The sequence below is a fragment of the Pagrus pagrus genome (genome assembly GCF_965226575.1).
Source record: "Pagrus pagrus genome assembly, chromosome: 22".
Classification (NCBI taxonomy): domain Eukaryota; kingdom Metazoa; phylum Chordata; class Actinopteri; order Spariformes; family Sparidae; genus Pagrus; species Pagrus pagrus.
Window position 1 is genome coordinate 30,001 of NC_140204.1, and position 23,973 is coordinate 53,973.

The 23,973-nt window shown below is 41.7% G+C and overlaps 1 protein-coding gene across 1 annotated transcript in view; it reads right to left on the reverse strand.

The window, feature by feature from the left end:
- LOC311251719 (retinal guanylyl cyclase 2-like) overlaps window positions 1–17,501 on the reverse strand; it is a 29,320-nt gene extending 11,819 nt beyond the window's left edge. The window contains exons 1-10 of the mRNA XM_084344330.1: window positions 17,447–17,501; window positions 9,733–9,982; window positions 7,599–7,829; window positions 7,218–7,373; window positions 3,278–3,420; window positions 2,947–3,102; window positions 2,027–2,176; window positions 1,627–1,846; window positions 546–621; window positions 206–290 (exon numbers count right to left, since the gene is read on the reverse strand). Of these exons, the coding sequence (XP_084200456.1) occupies window positions 206–290; window positions 546–621; window positions 1,627–1,846; window positions 2,027–2,176; window positions 2,947–3,102; window positions 3,278–3,420; window positions 7,218–7,373; window positions 7,599–7,829; window positions 9,733–9,973 (1,458 nt within the window). The 5' untranslated portion in view covers window positions 9,974–9,982; window positions 17,447–17,501. The remainder of the gene's footprint in view (window positions 1–205; window positions 291–545; window positions 622–1,626; window positions 1,847–2,026; window positions 2,177–2,946; window positions 3,103–3,277; window positions 3,421–7,217; window positions 7,374–7,598; window positions 7,830–9,732; window positions 9,983–17,446) is intronic.
- Window positions 17,502–23,973: the final 6,472 nt, after the last annotated feature.

A 23,973-nucleotide genomic window follows, 5' to 3' on the forward strand; every position in this document is an offset into this window, starting at 1 on the left:
TGTTTATGCTGAGTAGTTAACAAGTTTTTTTTCTTTCTTTCTTGTGACAAATGTACTTATTGTAGGTCGCTTTGGACAAAAGCGTCTGCTAAGTGCCCTAAATGTAAATATAAATGTAAATGTACCAGCTCTGGTGCCAGTATAAAGTGGAAGTACCAGTACTGGTACCAGTATAAGTGCTGTAGTGAAGTAAATAGTCTGTCACCTTCCTGCTGACTTGAGTGTCAATGAAGACAATGTCGTCCAGACTCAGGATGAGTTTGCTGGTGTTCACGGCTCTCTTGTAGTTTCTGCACACACAAACACACAGACACACACACACACACACACACACACACACACACACAAGCATTGTTAGCAATAGTACTTTGTGTTACTTGTAGTAGTATTAGTAGTTGTAGTTAGTATTAACCCCGATCTGGTAAAACAAAATGATTTATGTTGATCGAATACGAACAGACAAAACTGAGCATCAGGAAGTGTGTGTGTGTGCGTGTGTGTGTGTGTGCGTGCGTGTGTGTGTGTGCGTGCGTGTGTGTGTTCACCTGATCCAGTAGAAAAACGCTCCAATCAGAGCGCAGAGCAACAGGAAGATGAAGAACATCGTCACTGTGTCCAAACCTGAAATGAAGAGAATTTAAAGTCAGTCACTTCCTGTTTCTGACACAGGCTCTAATGGCGCTCTACACAGCTCAGACCTTTGGTCAAAATGGAGGTTGTAAACTTTACCAGCAGCACCTGAACACCTCGTTACAGATACAGGCTATGTCCAAATTCAGGGGCTGCAGCCTTCGCGGTCCACGAGGGCCGGGTCCTTCGGACCGGTCTTTAAACGCCTCGTCCACCGTTGTTAAATGGGACGGTCCAGCCTTCGGAGTATTTCCTGGTTGCCTCACCAGATGTTCCCGCCCCTTACCCTTACGTCACGATTGTGAATGAAGAGATGCATTAAAGTCTGTTTTGGTTCAAATCTATGAAACGTGTACATTTATTTGTGTGTGTATAAAAGTTAACAACAAAATGTGTCAAATCTAAACTGAATCATCAACATTGCAAAATAAACATGAACCCATTGGTGAGTAACAACTATATTTACCATAGCATCACCAGCGTCACGTGTTTTAACTGACAGTTAACATCTGGAGGTTTTGAAGTTTAACATATCTGGTGTTGGATGTTCAGATGACTAAAAACTGAGTACAAACCCATTACTTAAATTTGAATGTCATGTCTGTGCCACTTGATGTCGGCATTTTCTCTTGCTTCCTCTTCTGTTTCGGGACTGAACAGCGGTGCGCAAAGGATCTTGGGATATAGCAGGCCGCGAAGGATAGTAGTGGTGCGTCCTCCGAAAAGAGGGAAGTGCAGGCTGCGTTTGTGGGCTGCGTTTGGAGGAGCCTCTGAATTTGAACAGCCTTCGCGCAGTGTTGTGACGTAATTGGCCTTCAAATGCACTTCGTGGGCTGCAGCCCCTGAATTTGGACACAGCCACTGTTGAAGGAACACTGGACGACAAAGCTCCCACCCTTTCTGCAGGTTGGTGAACACACGGCTGCTGCAGGCCTCCTCTGGACTGAATCTACAGTTGACAAAGCTCCCACCCTCCCTGCATGTCAGTGAACGCACCGCCACTGCAGGCCTCCTCAGGGTTGAACCAACAGAAGCTGGCCGAGGGGGGTTTTCCTCCAGGGAAGATGAAGGAGCGACTCAGTGGCATCAGACCTCCGACCATCCCATCGGTGTGTGTTGGGGCGAGCGAGTGTGTCGGCACGAGTCGGTCGCCATCGCAGCCCAACACCAAGTACCTGGCCTGCAGGCCACGCCCCTCTTTACCACCATACAACACCTGAGAGAAACCAGGAGAGAAGAAGAGTGGAGCTGACATCATCATTCTACCTGTCAGGCGAGCATGTGACTGAGTCTCATGGCTCCAGTAGAAAATAAATAAACTTTATTATTGTCTGTTGTAGGTTCACCTCTGTTCCTTTAAACTCTTATTTTGTTTAAATGTTAAAATGAGTCTGACCTGATTGAAGCCCTGGAAATCAAAGCCTCCATCTGATTGGATGAGCTGATCGCCCGTCACCCAACGCCCACTTCCTGCCTGGCGACGCTCCTCCACCGCCTTAGCCACGTAGTACACCATGTTGAAGATGGTCCCAAAGACCGGAGACACCTGCAGACAAAACTCAGGGCTGAAATCACCTGTTTTATTATTTATTAGTTGATTATTTAAATATGAAGACAGTAAATATTACATTCATGCTTCTCAGGTCAACAGAGACAGTTTAATGTTTACATGTTGTGTTTGATGTTGTTGTCATCGTGGTTGTGGTTGTTGTTGTGTATATGTTGTGCAGTAGTTATGTTGTTGTTGTGTGTTTACCTGAGTAGTAGTCACAGCAGACCGGATGTCTCAGTTGATTGGCGCCTGTGTTGTTGTCGTTGTTGTTGTTGTTGTTGTTATGTACTGTTGTTGTTGTTGTCATGTACTGTTGTTGTTGTTATGAACTGTAGTTGTTGTTGTCTTGTACTGTTGTTGTTGTTGTCATGTACTGTTGTTGTTGTTATGGTCATGGACTGTTGTTGTTTTTGTTGTTGTTGTTTTTGTGGTTGTTGTGTGTTTACCTGAGTAGCAGCCACAGCAGACCGGATCTCTCGGTTGATTGGAGCCTGTGTTGTTGTTGTTATGTACTGTTGTTGTTGTTGTTGTTGTTATGTACTTTTTTTGTTGTTGTCATGTACTGTTGTTGTTGTTGTTGTTGTTGTTGTTGTTGTTTTTGTGTGTTTACCTGAGTAGTAGTCACGGCAGACCGGATCTCTCGGTTGATTGGAGCCTGTGTTGTTGTTGTTGTCTTGTGCTGTTGTTGTTGTTGTTGTTGTTATGTACTGTTGTTGTTGTTGTTGTTGTTGTTGTTGTTGTTGTTGTTGTTGTTGTGTGTTTACCTGAGTAGCGGCCACAGCAGACCGGATCTCTCGGTTGATTTGAGCCTGACGAAAAGCTTCATAGAAACTCTGGTCAGACGCCATCGTAATGGTCAGAACAGAGCTGTAGGCGTGACGAAGCTGCGTGCTATTGGCCAGCTGAGGGAATACTGTGTCCTGATTGGACAAAGAGACAATCAGGACACAGAGACAGACAATTGGACAAAGAGACAATCAGGGAGCACAAACGAACTTCAGCTTCAGTAGAACTTTATTCTGAAAGAGGGCTAACCCTAAATTACAGTACCAGGAGTTATTGATCAATCTGATTGGTATCAAAGAGATCTGTTACCTGGTACGGCATGGCATACAGCAGAGCGTCATACGGAATAAACACGTAACCGTCAGAAACCATCCCCATGTCCAGAGCAGCCAATAGGAGGTCTCTCTGATCCTCTCCACCAATCAGGACGGAGCTCATGCACATGATCACAACTGAAACAGACACAATAAAAAACGTTTTTATTGATTTGTGTGAAAATCTGCTGATAAACTGAAAAAGGTTAAAGTCAAACATTTAATAAAATGACTTCTCTGTTGTTTCTCAGTGAATCGACTCTGATCAATCAAACTGATCGGTTCAATATGAATTATTGACTGTTATTCTGTGGCTGCAGCCTCAGGAAGGCTTTAATTTTTTTGTGAACAACTTTTTTATTGTTTTTAAATGTAAACAAGTATAGCAGTCAGACAACAGTACAGGTACATTGCAATCAAAAATATAGAAAAGGAAAAGTAAGGGATGGAGAAAGAAAGAAAGAAAGAAAAAAAAGAAAAATCTGCCGGACCACCCCCAGTGAGTACAGAATAGCTGTTAAAGAGTCGACTATTCAGGTGCCATTTACATGTACTTTTAGATTCCTTCTCAGCAATAACCCATATTGATAAGAGGAAACTCAATATGGGACCAAGCCGTAGCTTAGCTCGTTTCAAAGGGCCAGCGGAGTAAATCAGATCCTCCAGGGGTCCGTTTCACAAAGCAGGTTTAGTGAAAACTCTGAGTCTGTTAACCCTGAAATGAGGGAAACTGCGTTTTCCGTTTCACAAAGGGAGGTAACTCAAACCAGAGAAAGCGGGGTAACTCCAGCCTGTTTCACAGAGAGAGGTAACTTAAGCTCTCGGTCAGTTACCATGGTAACATACTCTATGAACCTAACCTGGTCGGGACCAGGTTTTTCTCAACAAACCTCGAGTTTCTCTCTGTCTCCGCCTCTTTCAGCCACACGGTATTTGATTTCCTCATTCATTCAGTCAGCAGGCGAGTTTTGGCGTAATATAGTTCTGCCGTCTGTTTTTTGACAAAATCATTGCAAAAATCAGTCAGTCGGCGACATTAGAAGTTATATTAGGTGGCGACTATTTTCACTACCATGGCATGTCCTTTTGATGATGATCCCGTGGATGAAGGTGCAGCATTACTGCGCAGAGAATTAAATATTCGTCGGGAGATGATTATCAGACCGCGCAAAGATGTTCTAACATTTCCAGACAATTATCTTTTTGAGCGGTACCGTTTCACGTCACAGTCCATCATTTACATACACAACCTAATCCGTCCTTATTTCCAACATTACCAACCGAAGTCATGCTCTCACAGATATTGGCCGCGTTTCCCAGATTCGTTAAGAAGCTCTTAAGTGCTAAGATCTTCTTAGGAGCGCTCTTAAGAGCGCTGTGAAAGAAGGATGCGTTTCCCAGAGTCGCTCTTAGCTTAAGAAGATCTTTCACTAAGAAGGAAGTGTAAGATCGAGCTGACCCACTCTTAACAGCCTTCTTAGCGACCGAATGCTCAGTGATGAAGCCGCGTCAGGGAAATTTATATCCTCCACTTTGCGAAATAATAAAACAATGCTCAGTGTTGAAATGCGCTCATAGCTGCGGACCACTGGCGCATTAAAAAAATAAGAAAATGGTGGATGAAAAAAAACTTTATATTGAATTACACATTTAAGTTTATAGTACGGTAAGTTTATAGTACTACACATGAAAAAACAACAACCCTGTGGCATTTCACAGATATCAAGGGAACGGATGTATTAAACTCAGCTGAAGCTCATCCAGAGAGGCTTCACCTGCTACTCTACAGTATATAAATGCGTTGTCAAAGTCCGCGCGTGTGAGAAACGCACAGCACATTCTCGCTGCGAACCATCAGCGTCGCCGTGCGCGAAGCCAGACGGTTTACATTAATGCTGACGTGCGTCAGCACTTCTCTCCACTGGACGTGCTGTCAGACCGGGCTGTCCAGGCAAAGTACCAGCTGCTCCGTGCGGAGATGCGACGGCCGTTGGATCTCTTTGCCTGGACAGCCCGGTCTGACAGCACACACACTTACGCGCTGATAAAGAGGTGGGTGATCGATTTGCCTGGCATCGATTGATTCAGGACAGCAGCAGCGCGGTGGACAGCTCCCACTAAGAGCTTCTTAAGAAGCTTCTTTGGCTTGATCTTAAGGTTCTCCTAAGAAGGCAGTTAAGAACGCATCTGGGAAACACCCGTATCTTAGTGCCCCTTCTTAGCCGAACCCTTCTTAAGAGAGAGAGAGAGAACGATCGAATCTGGGAAACGCGGCCATTGTGTGTTGTGCTGCGGTTTTTTGCAAATGGGAGTTTTTTTATACAACGTCGGAGATGCAGAGCACTTTACAAAAGTGCTCTGCGGGTGCGCGCGCAGCTCAGAGACGACATCTTCCAGGTCAGAGGTAGTAGATCAACCTACAGACCCCGGATGTTGACAATAGACGAGCCCGGACTCAGAGGGGAATAGCACGAGCATATCGTAACAAAATATTGGTGAAATGAACTAGTTTCGTGGCAGATAATGCGTTATATAGAGGCTGTGTGTCGCTGCCCCGTCTCTCCCATTATATGGATATATCGCCGCTACACTGGATCTAATTTCGTCCGAACGACGCCGAATGACACCAAAGTTATCTGGGTGAGTAAATGATCATATATTTTGCTAGAAATAAGGTCCAGGTTGTAAAAAACGGTAGTTATCCTTTAAGGCGGAGATTAGGTTCAACATCCAGTTTATTCCCGATCACAAATCGTGCGCTCGCAGGAAAATCAAACTTGTTTGAAATCCTGGTCGCTCCTCGTGAAGGTATTGCACAGTAGAAGCAGTGCCAGGAGCCAATTTGCCTCAACCTCTCGCACAGAGCATGTGCGATCTCTGAAGTTACGTCAAAACTAAAAAAGTTAATAGTTAAAAGTTGAGACGCTTGCACTGCTGTCTGTCTCTGTCACACACACACAGCACTCAGCTGCACCACTGTGATGAGATGAGGAGCTAATGTTTTTAGCCTCTGCTGCTGTCACCTCGTGTGTGTGTGTGTGTGTGTGTGTGTGTGTGTGTGTTGCTGCTGCAGTTGATCGAGTGTGGAGTGAATGAAGAGAGGCAGCGATGACAGAAAGCCGGTCAGATTGTGTCATCTTTGATTAGGAAGCAATAATTACTAGTGCTGCCGCTCCCACTTCCGGGTTCCTCTTCTTCTTCTTCTACTTCTTTTTGATGTTGCAGTTCCAGATACAAAAGTCCGACGTGTGGTATATGGACGTATAGTGTGAGCAGTCTAGTCACATCAGAGCATCGGGCCGTATAGTGTGAGAACATGATTCGTGGGCTGCGAACTTTTGAACTCTGCGATCTAGTCGTGCAGTTTGAGATGGAGCTTAATCAAAGGACTTATCGCACAGTGTATGCCTTAAGTGAGCGAGGATGAAACAAGGTCCGCTGCGTTGCGGTTCTCAACTTTTTCTGGCAGGTTGATAATGCGAACCTTTCCTCTAGCTCCGCGATGTCGTTTGGAAAGACTGCTCGGATTTAGCCAGCTGAGTGGAGAGCCCCTTGTGATCCGTTTTCAGCTTCTTAATTTAATTTGAGTTCTTCGTTACCTCTGTAAACTAACTAAACTTCAAACTTCGCAAACTGTTCCTCAATGAAGGTTTGCTGCTCTTTCATCGTGGCAGCTAGCATGGATGATACAGCTAGCTTAAATGACTCAAGCTTTCCATCATATACACAGGATTTACTGAGACTCGGGGCAAAGAGTTGTTATGTCAACAATGCGAGGTGGATGGATAATATGCAAAAGTTGGGGGGAAAGGGCAAGAGCAACCGCGGTACCTAGCCATCCTGTCTGCAGATCATGTGCGTCTCTGAAGGCTTTAATTATTTAATAAATATATTCATTCTTATTATTTACATTTCTACAGTTTCTTTGTGCTGACCTTTGACCTTGTCCGCCTCTCTGATCGCTTTGAGCACCTCACGTGGTCCACCCTTGTTCCTTGTTTCCATGGTAACCACCGGACCAATTGGCAGGCCCTGAGCTCTGAGCGCCGACGCCACTTCATCTCCGGTACCCTCCCATAGGTCGGTTGGAGCTGGTGACCGAACATTAAGGTGGAAAATAATCAGCTTCAGTCACGACGACGTCTACGCAAGTTATTTTCATTTATTATTAAAAGAGAAAAATAAGAAATACAATAATAAAAATAATAATAATAATCAATAATGATCAATAATCCCATGCCTCTCCTCTTAGACCCTCTTTACTGACTTCATCATGTAATGGCAGACCACTCCCCCTGCCATGATGTCACTCCCACCTGAGACGACGGCGACGTGCGCCCAGCGGAAGAACCTGAGCACGGTGAACAGGACTCTGCTGGGCGGTGTGATGGGAGGGAGGTTCGACCAATCAGCATCCAGGCAGCCTGGAGAAGCAAGTCCCACCTCCCAATGCTGAGCCAATAGGGAAGCAGCATGACAGAGGGCGGGGTTAAAGGGTCCGATGTAGGCATGGCCATAACCCTCCATGTCCCCGAGTTCTGTCAGAGCTGAAATAAAAACCAGAGAAGAAGAGCAACAATAACAAGAACAAGAAGAAGAGTTTCAGAATATTTTACAATTTTTCTAAAAGTAATTCTAAGTTCTGTATCGTAGTCAACTGGACTTGTTTCAGTTTCTTGAAGAAGTTTCACTTCTCATCGAAGAGGCTTCTTAACTTCTAACTAACTGGAGGAGTTGCAGGCTTTTAAACTCTGTGTGGCAGTGTCCTGACATAGTATGGGAGTGTCCTTACAAAGTGTGGGAATGTCCTTACATAGTGTGGGAGTGTCCTTACAGAGTCCTTAAGGACACGTGTGAGCTCTGAGTTTCAGAGTCGTTAGGGCCACTTGGGGGCGTGTGGTCAAACTGGCCAGGTGAGCCCAGGTGAGCCCAGGTGTGAATGGTTGTTGAGCTGTCTGGAGAGAACTCAGTACTACATTGTAGGTGGTGATCAGTGATGTCTTCGTCCTCCTCCTCTGTTCAAAGACGGTTCCAGTTTGACGTAGATGGATTCTTTTACTCCTCTTTCAAACCATCTGTCTTCTTTGGACAACATGTTTACATCATGTTTACACCTGAGAGAAAGGTACGAACTACATTAAAATCCTTCACCATGTTGGTCACGGTGTCAGACAGTGGAATGATCTAGATGAGGAGATCAGAAAATCAGCAAAACTGAGTATCTTAAAAAATAAGTATGTAGATATGACTATTAATCGTTACAAAATGACGTAGGAGGACAGTTGACAAAGGTCAGAGACAGAAATCAGCAGACACTGTGCTAAGCCAACATAAAAAAAAAAAAGGATGACTAAAGACAACTTGCCAGGCAACAAGTAGAGACTGTTGTCACTCAGGTCGGACCAATATGGACACATGTACAGACATACACGTAGTCTGTTGGAATGTCTAGAGCTAGACTGCAACTCTGAGTGCTACCTGCTGTTGAAACATGATATGTCAAAAAAAAATTTTAAAAATTAAAAATACTATGGAAATATTGTATGCTGTGATAACGGGGGCGGGACTAGATAAGCGTATGCTTCTGCCGCTGTCCCTTTCGGCCATGTGCATTAATGAGTCAAGATGATGTGTGATGATGATTGATCTAACTGACATGTCCGAAATAAACAATATTCATTCATTCATTCATTCATTCATCATTGTCCTCAAAGGAATGATTTGTCTCCTTCAGATGTAGGTGGACAGCAGAGTCTGGACCTGAGGAGTTGGTCCTCCTGTGTTGTGCTATTTGTTTACGAAGAGGTTGTTTTGTCTCCCCAGTGTACAAATCTGTGCAGTCCTGCTGCATTGAACAGCATCAACTACATCACTGTTTATGTCTCCTGGGTGTTTTGTCCTTAGGATGGACAAGTTTCTGCCTCAGTGTGTTGGTAGGTTGAAAGTGAACCGGGATATGATGTCGATTGAAGATCTGCCTGAGTTTCTCAGATGTTCCTGCGACATAAGGACTGACATTGTCATTAAATGTTCTTGTCTCCTCCTCTCTGTCTGCTCTAGATCTTTTAAATGTTCTGATAAAGGTCCAGTTTGAGTAGCCACAGGTTTTAATTGCTCCCCTGATGTGCTTCTTGTTCATTCCGCTCTGTCTTTGTGGGCACGTCTCAGCCCGATGGTTTAGGGTTCTTAAGACCCCCAGCTTGTGCTCCAGTGAGAGATGAGTTTTGGGCTGACCTAGCCCTAGCAACCCACATGAAGGCCGGCTGGGTCAACGACCCACAAGTGGCCCCAACGACTCTGAAACGCAGAGCTCACACATGTCCTTAAGGACTCTGTAAGGACACTTCCACACTCTGTAAGGACACTCCCACACGTTTTAAAAGCCTGCAGATTCAGTCTTTAAAGAAGATTTTTAGTTTTTTTGGCTCATTAGGTGATTGGTTAACGAACCTTTGGAGGCGGAGCAGTCCTCCTCTAGCAATTTGACTTCATATCGGTATCCTCGGCTCAGACTGCTGTCGCTCCGTAACCGTGACAATGCTAGGTTGGCCGCTGCCGTCGGCATTGCCTTGGAGAACATGGGGTCACATGACCACGGACCAATCACAGCCAGCTTAAAAGTTGCTGTCCAGACTCCCATAATGCACAGCAACCACAGACAGGTCCCCAGCAACCACCTCGGAAGCTGCATCCTGGCGACCTGCAGGAAACAGGAAGTTAAAAATGTCTGACAACAGCATCAACACCTCATCAGAAGACAGAGGTTCATCTGTCAAACAGGACCTTGAACGCACCACCATTCAAATCAGAATCAGAATACTAAGAAATTTCCCCATTTGCGGGACAAATAAAGGAATTCTGATTCTGATTCTGAAATCTCAGGTTTAATAAACGTTTTTCTTTAAAAGAACAACAATGAACGTGTAGAACATGTTTTTATCAGCCAAGCATATTCTCAAATATTCAAGTGTTAAAATACAGAATGATTGATGATGAAATTAAAGAAATATAAACATTGTGATCACATTTGAAGTTTAAAGATCTCAACAGCTTCTGATGCTCTTATGTTATTGATCACTGAGGGTAAATTCACACGTTACTGCAGAGAAATCACATCAGAATAAAGACTCAAGATTATGATGAAGACATGCGTTCGACTGTTATAACTGGCAACATGAGGAGGGACACGACACTGGATGTGAAACAACAGAATGGTTATTTACATCATGAACACAGAAAACAGACTCAACCCTCAGACCAGCCACAGCTTCACTGCTGCCTCATCAGAAACAAGACTGAGTGAGAAGCAAGAGAAGGGAGAAGCAAGATGGCTGCTTGAGCTGAGAGCTCCACATTTCCTCAGTGTTTTAGTTGAAATTTTTTGCCTTCACCCAGAAATTTATAGAGCTTATTTTTCTGGCTTTGTGAATCTAAGCAACAAGAATCATGCCTGAAGAAGGAAAAGGCAAAAGAGATAGAACCAAGGAGTTAAGAAGTGCTAAATCTAAGAACAAAGAAGAGGGGGAGAACCAAGCTGGTGAGGAGGGGTATGACCTGGCTGATATTATGGAAGAATTAAGATCCCAACGTCGTGATATAATAACCCGTCTGGATGGGATTGATAGTCGTTTGGAAAATGTTACCACTGAGGTATCAACAATGAAAAACGCACTGTCTAAGACAAACGAGGTACTCGACAAACAACAGCAGTGTTTGGACGCAGCAGAACAAAGGATCTCAGACCTGGAGGACACTCTGCATACCTCCAAACGGGACCTACACCGAGCCCAAAAACTGCTAAAAACCCTCGAAGCTAAGACGGATGATTTGGAAAACAGAGGGAGGAGGAAAAACTTGGTTTTGATGGGTCTCCCAGAGAATTCTGAAGGCCAACAACTACCTACCTACATTCAACGGAAGCTACCAGAATGGCTCAATCTAACAATGGATCAACCACTCGAGGTAGAGAGAGCACATCGCTCCCTGCAACCTTTCCCGGAGCCGGGTAAACCACCAAGACCAATTCTGATTCGTTTTTTACGATTCAGAGACAGAGAAACAATACTCCAAGCTGCTAAAAAGAAGTCGGTTCCAGTACGTGAGGGTGAGGCAAAACTTACCATTCGTCAAGATCTTTCTGCAGAGGTTCGTCGCAAACGCAAGGAGTTTGCTGGAGAGATTGAATATTTCTTCAGGAAGCGTACGTTCAGAGGCTTCGCATATCCATACCGGCTCCGGGTTCTCCATCAAGGTACGATTAAACTCCTTGATAATCCCACTGAAGCGAAAGCTCTCATTAAGAAGTTGGAGAGAGGACAAGATGACACAGACTCCGAGGAGTCTGTGCATTAAAAGTCTATAAACTGGGCGGAGGTAACCTAACGCTCTTTCCCCGGCCTTACGGTGACTATTATAATTCATGATCGATCTTTTCTTCATACATTGGGTGGTAAACCCCTATTTTTTCTTGACAATAGTGTAAAATTACAACCACTGTTTTGGTCCTCATGCCTTTTACCTGGGTACTTCCGGAAACAAAGCGTGACGCCACAGTGGTCAATACCATTTGTGTTACCTGGACAGGGGATCTTCATGGGAGCGATATAACAGACTGACTCGGAAAAAACTCATCCCATTTCTTCTTTGTTCATTAACAATAAGATCGATCAATACTTATTTACTTTAAAAAGAAAAAACAAAAAAAAAAAGAAAAAATTATCATCTAAGACGTACGGGGAATATTGCGTTTTCTTTTTTCGTCCTTACTCCAATTATTATCTGCGCAAATGGGTGAAAAACAGAAGGACCATACCACGAACAGATACGAGGGGGAGTGTATCGAAAAGACACTACTGTGGGACACTAAAGGAACTTTTCGACCCTCTCCTTTCAGTATTATATCTGAAGCATTGAAAATCTTTATTTTGGTCCGTTATTTACTGGGTGGCACTAAGGAAGGGCGCTCCAAGCTGCCAGAGCTATAAGGAGAAGTCTTATGGTTATGTTTTCATGTGATCTTTGCTTTCTCTGGCCTATTATGAAAGAGGTGTTGTGGTTTTCACAACTTGGGTGGGTTGGGGTATGGGTTTCTTTTTTCCCTTGTTTATTTCATGTTTGTTTCTTTAGAGTAACATCCCTTAATAAAAGCAGTAACATAATTATTTTTGTTCAGTGGTTTACATTAAAAGGTACACTTATCCCAAATGGTAGTTACCATGTATGATATGAATATTATTTCATGGAATGTTAAAGGTCTAGGTAATTCTATTAAAAGGAAGAAAATATTATCTGTTCTCAAGCAAGACAAAGTGGACATTGTTTTTTTACAGGAAACCTACCTTTCTGACATTGAACATGCGAAGCTAAAAACAGACTGGGTAGGTCAAGTTTACTTCTCATCATACAAATCACATAGTAGAGGGACAAGTATTCTGTTAAACAAAGACTTACCTTTATTTTAGAAAAAACAGTTACAGACCCAAATGGTAGGTTTGTTATGATCTCAGGCACCATTAATGGCACTCCAATTACTTTTTTAAATGTCTATGCTCCGAATATAGACGAACCATCATTCATATCAGACATGGTACTATTGTTCAATGAAAATTGTAAAGGGCTGGGTATCTTAGGGGGAGACCTCAATTTAACAATGTGTTCAATAGATAAATCTAATCAGGCAAAGAGCTCCACTCCCAAATCCGCTAAGGTTCTTCACAGGCTTTGTACTGACTGTGGTTTAACTGATGTTTGGCGAGAGTTAAACCCAGATGTAAGGGATTATACCTTTTTTTCAAATGTTCACAATTCTTACTCTCGATTAGATTATTTTTTTGTCCCCACTAAATACATACATATGATAAGCAAGTGCATAATAAATCCAATTATCCTCTCAGATCATTCTAGAATTATCTTACGGATTCATCTCGATCATAATGAATTTAAATTAAAAATGCGAAGGTGGATAACAGACTACATTAAAGAAAATAATGATCCATCCTTAGACCCCAACATTATTTGGGAAGCAGCGAAAGTCACATTAAGAGGACTTATTATTTCATATGCTTCATTCAAAAATCGTGAAAAACGTACTAAAAGAAAAGAACTAGAGAGAGAAGTAATACGATGTGAAAAACTTCTTAAGAGTGCATCCACTGAGGATAATTGGAGACAATTAATTGTCGCCAGAGCAAAATTAAATCTTAATATCTCAGATGAGATCATACAAAAGATGAACTATGTTAGACAAAAGGAATATGAATTTGGAAACAAACCAGGTAAATTATTAGCTCATCAATTAAAGAAGGAGCAGGCTGAAAAGACTATTAAAGCTATTCATTTTAAGGACAATAGGGTAACCTATCACCCAAAAGAGATAAACCAAGCATTTTTTGAATTTTATAACAATCTCTATAAGTCACAAGATGGACATTTACAGGATGCTTTAGATGATTACCTTAAAAATACTAAGCTACCTGAAGTATCTGTGCAGGATCGACACTGTTTAAATTCTCCATTTACAGAAACAGAAATCTTGCTTACAATTGACTTAATGCCCATAAATAAAAGTCCAGGACCAGATGGTTTTTCAGTTGAATTTTATAAGGAATTCTGGTCGGAGATTCAACCGATTTTCATGGCAATGATGAATAATTTCTGTTATAAAAGATTACTTCCTCAATCAATGAACTTAGCACATATTAGTGTTTTACATAAGAATGGTAAAGATCCTCTACAGTGCTCATCATATAGACCTATAAGCCTCTTGGATCATGACTATAAGATCATCACTAAATTACTGGCAAAAAGACTGGAGTCTGTTTTGCCTAAGTTGATCAGTCCAGACCAGTCGGGTTTCATAAAGGGGAGATATGCTGCTGATAATATAAGGAGAGCTTTGAATGTAATAGACTATTTCAATAACCAGCAAAAGCCTTCCCTCCTTCTATCTTTAGATGCAGAGAAGGCTTTTGACAGGGTGGAGTGGAGTTTTCTTTTTTCCGTTTTACAAAAATTTAATTTGGGTGTTAACTTTACTGAATGGATTAAAATGATTTATAATTGTCCGAAAGCTGCAGTCATAACCAATGGCAGCTGTTCCAACTTCTTTTCCCTAACCAGGGGGACAAGGCAGGGCTGTCCCTTGTCGCCATTGCTTTTTGCTTTGGTGATTGAACCGCTGGCAGCAAATATAAGAGATAACACAAACATTCAAGGTTTAAAGATTAATAACTATGAACATAAAATTTCCTTATATGCTGATGATATTCTTCTATACATTACAGATCCAGAGAAATCAATATTACACTTACAAAACACAATTCAACAATTTGGAAATTACTCCGGATACAGGATAAATTTCAATAAATCTAATGCTGCTCTCTTACACATGGTGCCAACGGAAAAAATGCTTACATCCTGTAGCTTTCATTGGACACCAGAAGGTTTTAAATATTTGGGTATAAATATTACTCCCAATTTAGACCATCTCTTTAAGGAAAATTACACCCCCCTTGTACACAGGATTAAATCAGACTTGTTAAATTGGTCCTCCCTACCATTATCATTATTAGGACGAATAAATGTTATTAGAATGAATGTTCTTCCAAGACTTAACTTCCTTTTCCAGATGTTACCATGTTTCTTAGCTGTGGATTTTTTAAAATTATTAAATAGTTGCATCTCAAAATTCATTTGGAACAATAAGAAACCTAGGATCAGCCTAATGACCCTTATGAAGCCGGAATCCATGGGAGGTCTTGGTCTCCCTAATCTGCAATATTACTTCTGGGCAGCCCAGTTAAGGAACATGGTGTCATGGATATTGGGGAGACAGGAGTCCCAGTGGGTTCAGATGGAAGCAGAGTTGTTTAAACCTCTACCACTGGTTTCTTTGTTATTTATAAATCATTTTGAAAAGAAAAAGAAAATGGACAAATGTTTTTCTGTTCTTAATACTCTGCTTACATGGAAAGACTGTAGGAAAAAATACGGTATTACCTCTTGTACCTCTATTTACTCCCCTATTTATCAAAATCCAGATCTGAACATTCAAACAACAATCAATATAGGGGAATGGACAAGCTCTGGTTTAATACAATTTAAAAACTTATTTAAAATGAACACGCAATTAAAATCCTTCAATGACTTAAGATCGGAATACAACATTCCTAACAAAGACTTTTTTAAATATTTACAAATTCGGAATCTTGTTCATTCACTTATTAAAGAAAACAAATTGCGATTTGGAATATCAGAGATAGAAGAAATATTTATGTCCTCAGAGACAATAAAGGGGAAGATAAGTGAATTCTATAATATTCTCTCAAAAGGAGGTCAATCATCATCTTTCCAGATATTAATGAAGATATGGGAGAAGGAGCTAGGGATGAACTTCGAAGAAAACACCTGGTTAAACATCTGTGAAAGAACACATTTCCCATATACTAGTAATAAAATTAAGGAATCTAATTTTAAATTCATCCATAAAATATACCTAACACCGACATAAATGCATAAAATTTCAAAGGATATTTCAGCAAAATGTCCTAGATGTAAAAGGATGGATGGGACATTTATGCATATGTTTTGGGAATGTGATCTTTTACAAAGTTTTTGGAACTCAATTCATTCTTTTACACAATCTGTTTTGAAAACAAAATATGATTTAAGCCCCAGTTTGTATTTGTTAAATGATTTGTTGAATCTTCAGTTAGATAGGAAAAAATGCAGGATATTAATTATGATTACATACTTTGCTAAGAAATGTATACTCCTATTTTGGAAAGATAATTCCCCCCCAACCTTTAGGATTTTCATGGATCAGATTTCAGCATTTTTACCCTTAGAAAGATTAACTTTGGAAAAAAATAATTGTGGTCATATTTTTCAAGAATTTTGGTTGCCACTACTCTCAAGTTTGGAGAAATTTTCTAAAAGGGACTCTTGATTAGTTTAGTTTAACCCCGAATCTGTACCTTACCTAGATAGGTAGACCATAACATAAAATGTACACTATGTGTATGCATGAGCTTGTATATGTATGTATATGTGTAGCCTATATATATATGGGGATGTATAGGTATGTGTACATGTAGGGCCTATGGGAATGTATGTGTATGGACATGCATGTACATATAAGCGTAAATACTCCACTGAAATCAGTGAATATGTGTTGCTGCTTTTTTTTTTTTTTTTTTTTTTTTTTTTCAATGTATTGGTGTGTTTTCTTTTCTCCTGATGTGTTTGTATTCTGTTTGGGAAAAAAAAAAAAAATAAATAAAAAATTTATAAAAAAAAAAAAAAAAAAGAAACAAGACTGAGACGAGATGTAACCATCAGTGAGCTCCTCCTCCTCCTCACTGTCTGCTCATCACCTCAAGAACACTTTATATAAACTCCAACGCAATCCACAGCTGAAGCTGCTCGTTACCCTCAACTCTTTCACATGGCCAAAATAAACAAAAGAAGGGCAGCCACCCAGACCAACCCACCAGGGCTGTCAGATCTGGGGGCTAACCCTAACCCTAAAAAAGAGACAACTACCTACAGAAAATAGAGCCGTGAAAAAAAACTACCGTACCCAAATCAAATCAAATCAAATTTTATTTGTATAGCCCAAATTCACAAATCACAGTTTGCCTCAGAGGGCTTTACAATCTGTACAGAGACGACACCCTCTGTCCTTCGACCCTCGATTCGAGTGAGGAAAAACTTGCCCCAAAAAAAAAGGCCCTTTTAACAGGGAAAAAAATGCGGAAGAAACCTCAGGGAGAGCCACAGAGGAGGGATCCCTCTCCCAGGACGGACAGACGTGCAATAGATGTAGCATGTACAGAGCAGATCAACGAGATCACAATGTATTCAATTATAAGCGATGGTTGACAGGAGTGAAAGTACATAAAGATGTATTACAGCAATAATAATGAAATGCACATGGAAATGTGATTACTAGTGATAACAGTAGTAGTGATCAATGGTAAGGATGGTCTGTAGTAATGCATTACAATAATAGTAGTGGAACGTATGTAACAGAGATGTGACTAATATTAGTGACAGTAGTGGTGGGTGTCAGGCAGGGTCATGGCAGTAGGCGCATCCACGATCAGGCAGGGCCATAGCAGTGGGCGCATCCACGATTGGGCAGGGCCATAGCAGATCAACATACTACCACAGTCAACCTCCCGGCTGACTGACTGCCTCCCTGGTCAGCGTCAGGTGAAATGAGGTTAGAGCATGAGCACCAGAGACCAGAGCCTAATGCCCTACCCCCTCTTATTGGATCTCTACCAATCAGCCAAACTGCTGTCACCTGGCCAGGCAGGAGGCCAATCACCAGCCACAGTGACACATCCTGGCCACAGAGAGGGAGCATGTAACAATGAGTTTTCTCAGAGGCCTGCAGGCAGCGCCTCTGAGAAACAGAAAAGTGTTTCTTCACACGTTTCTCAGAGAAACAAAGAACCAAACTTTAGTTTTTACCAACATCAGATCGAGGAGGACGATTCGTCATCATGATCATTAGTGTCAGTTTCTTGACCAATCAAACACCTTCATTTTGTCTTCATGTCACCACAGCCTCTCCGTCTCTGACTCCACCTGTTTCTCTGGCTGTTTCATCTGAAGCTGCAGTCTCAGCTCTGACTGGTGGACTCGACTCTGCAGTGTTTCAAACCTCACAGCCCCTCTAAAGGAGCATCACGTAGTTCAATGAGAAGAGACTGAGCTTCATTAACTCAATAATGACTGAATAAACTGAATAAACAAACTGACCTTAAGGGACAACACAATTTATACTGCTTTACTTTGTGTATATGTGGCAGACCCTGCCACCTTTATAGCTTCAAACAGTGTTGTGGGACCTCATTTTCCTCTGAGAACAGCTTGTTTACTCACTGATGGAGACAGTTTGTATTATTACCTCATTAATATTGTAAAGCTGTAAATTAAAGGTTGAATTTCTTCTTTAAAGCTCCACAGAGCTGCTTTCAGTCTGGTTCTTCAGTCTGGTTCTTCAGTCTGGTTCTTAGGTCTGGTTCTTAGGTCTGGTTCTTCAGTCTGGTTCTTAGGTCTGGTTCTTCAGTCTGGTTCTTAGGTCTGGTTCTTAGGTCTGGTTCTTAGTTCTGGTTCTTAGGTCTGGTTCTTAGTTCTGGTTCTTAGGTCTGGTTCTTCAGTCTGGTTCTTAGGTCTGGTTCTTCAGTCTGGTTCTTAGGTCTGGTTCTTAGGTCTAGCTGGACTCGCTGCTGATAACGGACAGTGGTGTCTTAGTTTATCTTTGTTACAGGAGGTTCAGTATGATAACACTCTGCAGTGAACATGAGCTTTGGTACAGTGAGACATTGTTCTGTTGCTGGAGCTTCACTGAAACTCTGCAAGCTAATAACAGTAGCTGTCACTCCTCAACTCTTCAGGCTGATCACAGTGTAGAAAATCAATACAGCTGATAGGACTCCAGTGAGCTGACAGTGGGTCTCTGTTAAACATGTGACCACACAGACAACATGAAGATATGAGCAAATGTTGTAGAAGAACACAGCTACAGCCTGACAGAGCAGATAAAACACACGATGTGTGAAGAAAGACCACAAACTGCAGCTCAACTCATCACTCACAGCGGAGCTTCTCACACAAAGTAAACTGGTCTCAACAACACACTTATTTAACCTGGCAGCTCCAACATGAACCTGAACCTGAACCTGACTGACAAACTACAGAAAATGTTGGTCTGAGGCACAAAGTTCACTCACCTTCAGACTAAGTGTTGGACATGAGGACGGACACGACGCTGGACTGAGTGAAGACAGGAAAAGTTTTATCTACAAAGAGATCGAGAACGTAGAGAACAAACTGAACATGAAGAGTGGGCGGGGTCAGTGCATCACACAGCTGCCCTCAGGTAACCGTCAGTGATGCACCTCCAACACACACACACACACACACACACACACACACACATACACACACACACACACACACACACGAAGTGAAGTGAGGAAGTGAAGCTGCTGTCTGACAGTGAAGCTGTTGTCTGACAGTGAAGCTGCTGTCTGACAGTGAAGCTGCTGTCTGACAGAGTGATGTCGGGTCGTTTGGTCTCTTCACTGACTGACTTCCCGTCTTTCTGCTCGCTGAGCTCAGATTATAACAAAGAATTTATTCAGAGCATTTTGCCTCATTAAAAATAAACAACATGAAAACTGATTTATATTTTTAATTAAAAAGTCATCAGTTCATTTTCATTGGACACATCTGCGCCTGTTGGGCAGCGCCATGTTAGACTGAAGGAGTCCAGTAACTATAGCAGCCATGATGTAACACCATGAAGGTACCGATGACTAATACGACAATATATAAATAAATATGTGATATTCACACAGTAACAGTAACAGACTCGGTGCTGCAGGTGAGTTCAGCTGCTATGGCCCTGCCTGATCGTGGATGCGCCTACTGCCACGACCCTGCCTGACACCCACCACTACTGTCGCTAATATTAGTCATATCTCTGTTACATACGTTCCACTACTATTATTGTAATGCACTACTACAGACCATCCTTACCATTAATCACTACTACTGTTATCACTAGTAATCACATTTCCATGTGCATTTCATTATTATTGCTGTAATACCTCTTTATGTATTTTCATTCCTGTCAACCATCGCTTATAATTGTATACATTGTGATCTCGTTGATCTGCTCTGTACATGCGACATCTATTGCACGTCTGTCCGTCCTGGGAGAGGGATCCCTCCTCTGTGGCTCTCCCTGAGGTTTCTTCCACATTTTTTTTTCCCTGTTAAAAGGGCTTTTTTTTTTTGGGGCAAGTTTTTCCTCACTCGAATCGAGGGTCGAAGGACAGAGGGTGTCGTCTCTGTACAGATTGTAAAGCCCTCTGAGGCAAACTGTGATTTGTGAATTTGGGCTATACAAATAAAATTTGATTTGATTTGATTTGATTCACTTTAAAAACATCATCTTCTAAAATACACCATAATAATGTGACGCAGCACAGAAGAGGAGCGCTTGTAGCAGGACAACAGCTGTTACACTGATGCATCTCTGTGTGATATAAGACTATACGATAAATATAATGTATATAATATATATAATATATATTATGTGCATAATGTATGTGTTGTACATAACATACATTATACACATTAGGGGTGTGCAGAACAGCCGATATTTGTATCTGTATTTGTATTTGTTGAGGGGGGAAAAGTATTTGTATTTGTATTTGTATTCGAGTAAAATTCAAAATAGGTGTTAAAAGGAGTTACACTTCTAATTTTCTTTATAGTGTAAGTTACACTGTAAAAATATCGGCTGTTCTGCACACCCCTAATACACATTATATATATGAATCACAGTGACATCTGACAGCACACACAGATCATCTGCTCCACATCATGTATGAAGCCGAGGTTCCCCTGTGAACATTTAAAGGAACAGTCCCACTGGACCTCGGTGTTTTAGTTCATCTCCCTCTAATTTATTTATTGACTTTGATGATTCATTCAAATATGTTGGACTGAACTGACTCTGGGTTCTCACTTTATGGCTCAATTAATTGTTTTACATATGAAGTCCTACTCAGTTATTAGCTAGTTATTGATCCTGCTGAACACTCAGACACTTAACTCTTAATGTTGGTTTAAATTGTCTGTGTTGATTCATTCTGACGTGAACTCTGTTTGTTAACGTATGAATCATTTAATTGTTTTTCAGTTCATCTTCTGATGTGTTTGTTTTAAATGTCCGTCCTGTTCGAAGCAGTTTTTGGTTTCCTGTAGATCTTCATCTTCTTCATATCCACTGAGACGTCTGCAGCATCACCTCTTCTTTATATAAACGCTCCATCAGACCAGATTGTTGCTCCTGTTCCTGAGGTCTGTGACCTGGTTCTGTCTCTTCAGAACATCTTGATTATATTTTATTAAAACAAGCTGTTAATGCTTTTTAAGTTGTGGGATTTACAGTCGAACTGCTTTAATGTTGTGACTGATTCATACCACAGTTATTGTCTTTATTTTTATATATATATATATTCTTACAGTACAGTACAGTACAGTACAGTTGAGGTCTGTGGCGAGTGAAGTGTCTGTATTTGTTCTGTCATGTTAAACTGTTTGTGTCTGTTGGACTTTATGAACATGAGATGCTTCGTCTCAACGGTCTGTCCAAACTCAACACAGTCTCCTGAGTCTGTGATTGGTCAGAGTCACAGCTTGATCCAAGCTGACTGCTGCGACCTCTGACCTCTAATTCTGAGCATGTTAATGCTGACTGAGCTAATGCTAAAGAGCGCTAAGAACACTAAGTATAGCAACGATGCTAACGCTCTTAACACAAGCTGAGAGGGAGAGAGAGGACATGACATCATCACCCCGAGGACAAACGTCCACCTGAACACTGCTCTCACCTGAGAGAGGACATGACATCATCAAACCGTCTGATGACATCATCACCCTGAGGACAAACGTCCACCTGAGCACTGCTCTCACCTGAGAGAGGACATGACATCATCAAACCGTCTGATGACATCATCACCCTGAGGACAAACGTCCACCTGAACACTGCTCTCACCTGAGAGAGGACATGACATCATCACCCTGAGGACAAACACCCACCTGAACACTGCTCTCACCTGAGAGAGGACATGACATCATCACCCTGAGGACAAACACCCACCTGAACACTGCTCTCACCTGAGAGGACATGACATCATCACCCCGAGGACAAACATCCACCTGAACACTGCTCTCACCTGAGAGGACATGACATCATCACCCCGAGGACAAACGTCCACCTGAACACTGTCCAACCTGAGAGAGGACATGACATCATCACCCTGAGGACAAACGTCCACCTGAACACTGCTCTCACCTGAGAGGACATGACATCATCAAACCGACTGATGACATCACCACCCTGAGGACAAACGTCCACCTGAACACTGCTCTCACCTGAGAGGACATGACATCATCAAACCGACTGATGACATCACCACCCTGAGGACAAACGTCCACCTGAACACTGCTCTCACCTGAGAGGACATGACATCATCAAACCGACTGATGACATCATCACCCTGAGGACAAACGTCCACCTGAACACTGCTCTCATCTGAGAGGACATGACATCATCAAACCGTCTGATGACATCACCACCCTGAGGACAAACGTCCACCTGAACACTGTCCAACCTGAGAGAGGACATGACATCATCAAACCGTCTGATGATGTAATAAAGGTCATCAGTGAAGTGACTGAAGAGAGGCAGATGATGAATTGATCCTGACTGAACTGTGTCATCAATCACACAGATGATGTTTGTCAGTTTGTCATCAGACTGTGACGTCATTATAAAGTCAACAGTGTCGTCAGCAGAGGTGGACAGAGTACACAACTTCACTACTTGAGTAAAAGTACAGATACTCCTTGTCAAATATTACTCCAATACAAGTAAAAGTAGCTTAGTCAAAATATTACTTAAGTAAAAGTACTAAAGTATTTGCTTAAAAAATTACTTAAGTAAAAGTATTAAAAAAATATCTCAGGAAATACAGGAAAGGAAAGTAGCTTAATGTCATTATACAATACACTGATGCGATTCTGCTACAGACAGTTTATAGCTCAAAAATAAACAAATAAAGACAAGAAGCCTCAGAACACAGACTCAGCTGCATTCATCAACACATGAAATATATACTATACTCACTCTATGCTACTCTCTCTCTCTCTCTCACACACACACACTCACACACACACACACACACACTCTATCTCTCTCTCTCTCTCTCACACACACACACACACACACACACACACACACACTCTATCTCTCTCTCTCTCACACACACACACACACTCTATCTCTCTCTCTCTCTCACACACACACACACACACACACTCTATCTCTCTAACACACACACACACACACTCTCTCTCTCTCTCACACACACACACACACACACTCTCTCTCTCTCTCACACACACACACTCACACACACACACACACACACACACACCTAACTCCTACCTTGGACTCTTTGATATGAATTGTATAAAAAACATGAGCAGAAAATCAACTCAATCATTCAACTGCACTGCAACAGTTGCCATATTTTTAAACCGTTTAAAAATGGCAACTATGATACTACAAGCACATACAATTGCGTTTAAAATGTGCATCTGCAATTTAACCAACATTGTGCTAGCTAACGTTAGTAACAACTTCACATACCGCGACGTGCTTTTTCAGGTTGGAGGACGAGTATTTGTCGGCCGTGATATAATTTGTTCGCGATAAGCACAACAAACATTTAAACTGAAACGAATCAAACATGGGTTTGAGATAAGGCCACAGGTGCTCGGTGGGAGTTTCCCCCGTGTTTCTCCAGTTTCTTCCTCCATTTCTTCGTATGGCATGACGCAGTACAGGTACGGCAATACGACTAAGACAAACCATACGCGAATCAGCAGAAACAGTTTATTTTCTCTGAATTTTGCAAAAAAATAAAAAAATCATCAGCTGACGTAAGCTCAAAAGTAGCGAGTAACGAGAGCATCAATAGAAATGTAGTGGAGTAAAAAGTACAATATTTGTCCTTCAAATGTAGTGGAGTGAAAGTAAAAGTATCCCCCAAAAATAATACTCAAGTAAAGTACAGATACTCAAAAACTGTACAGTAC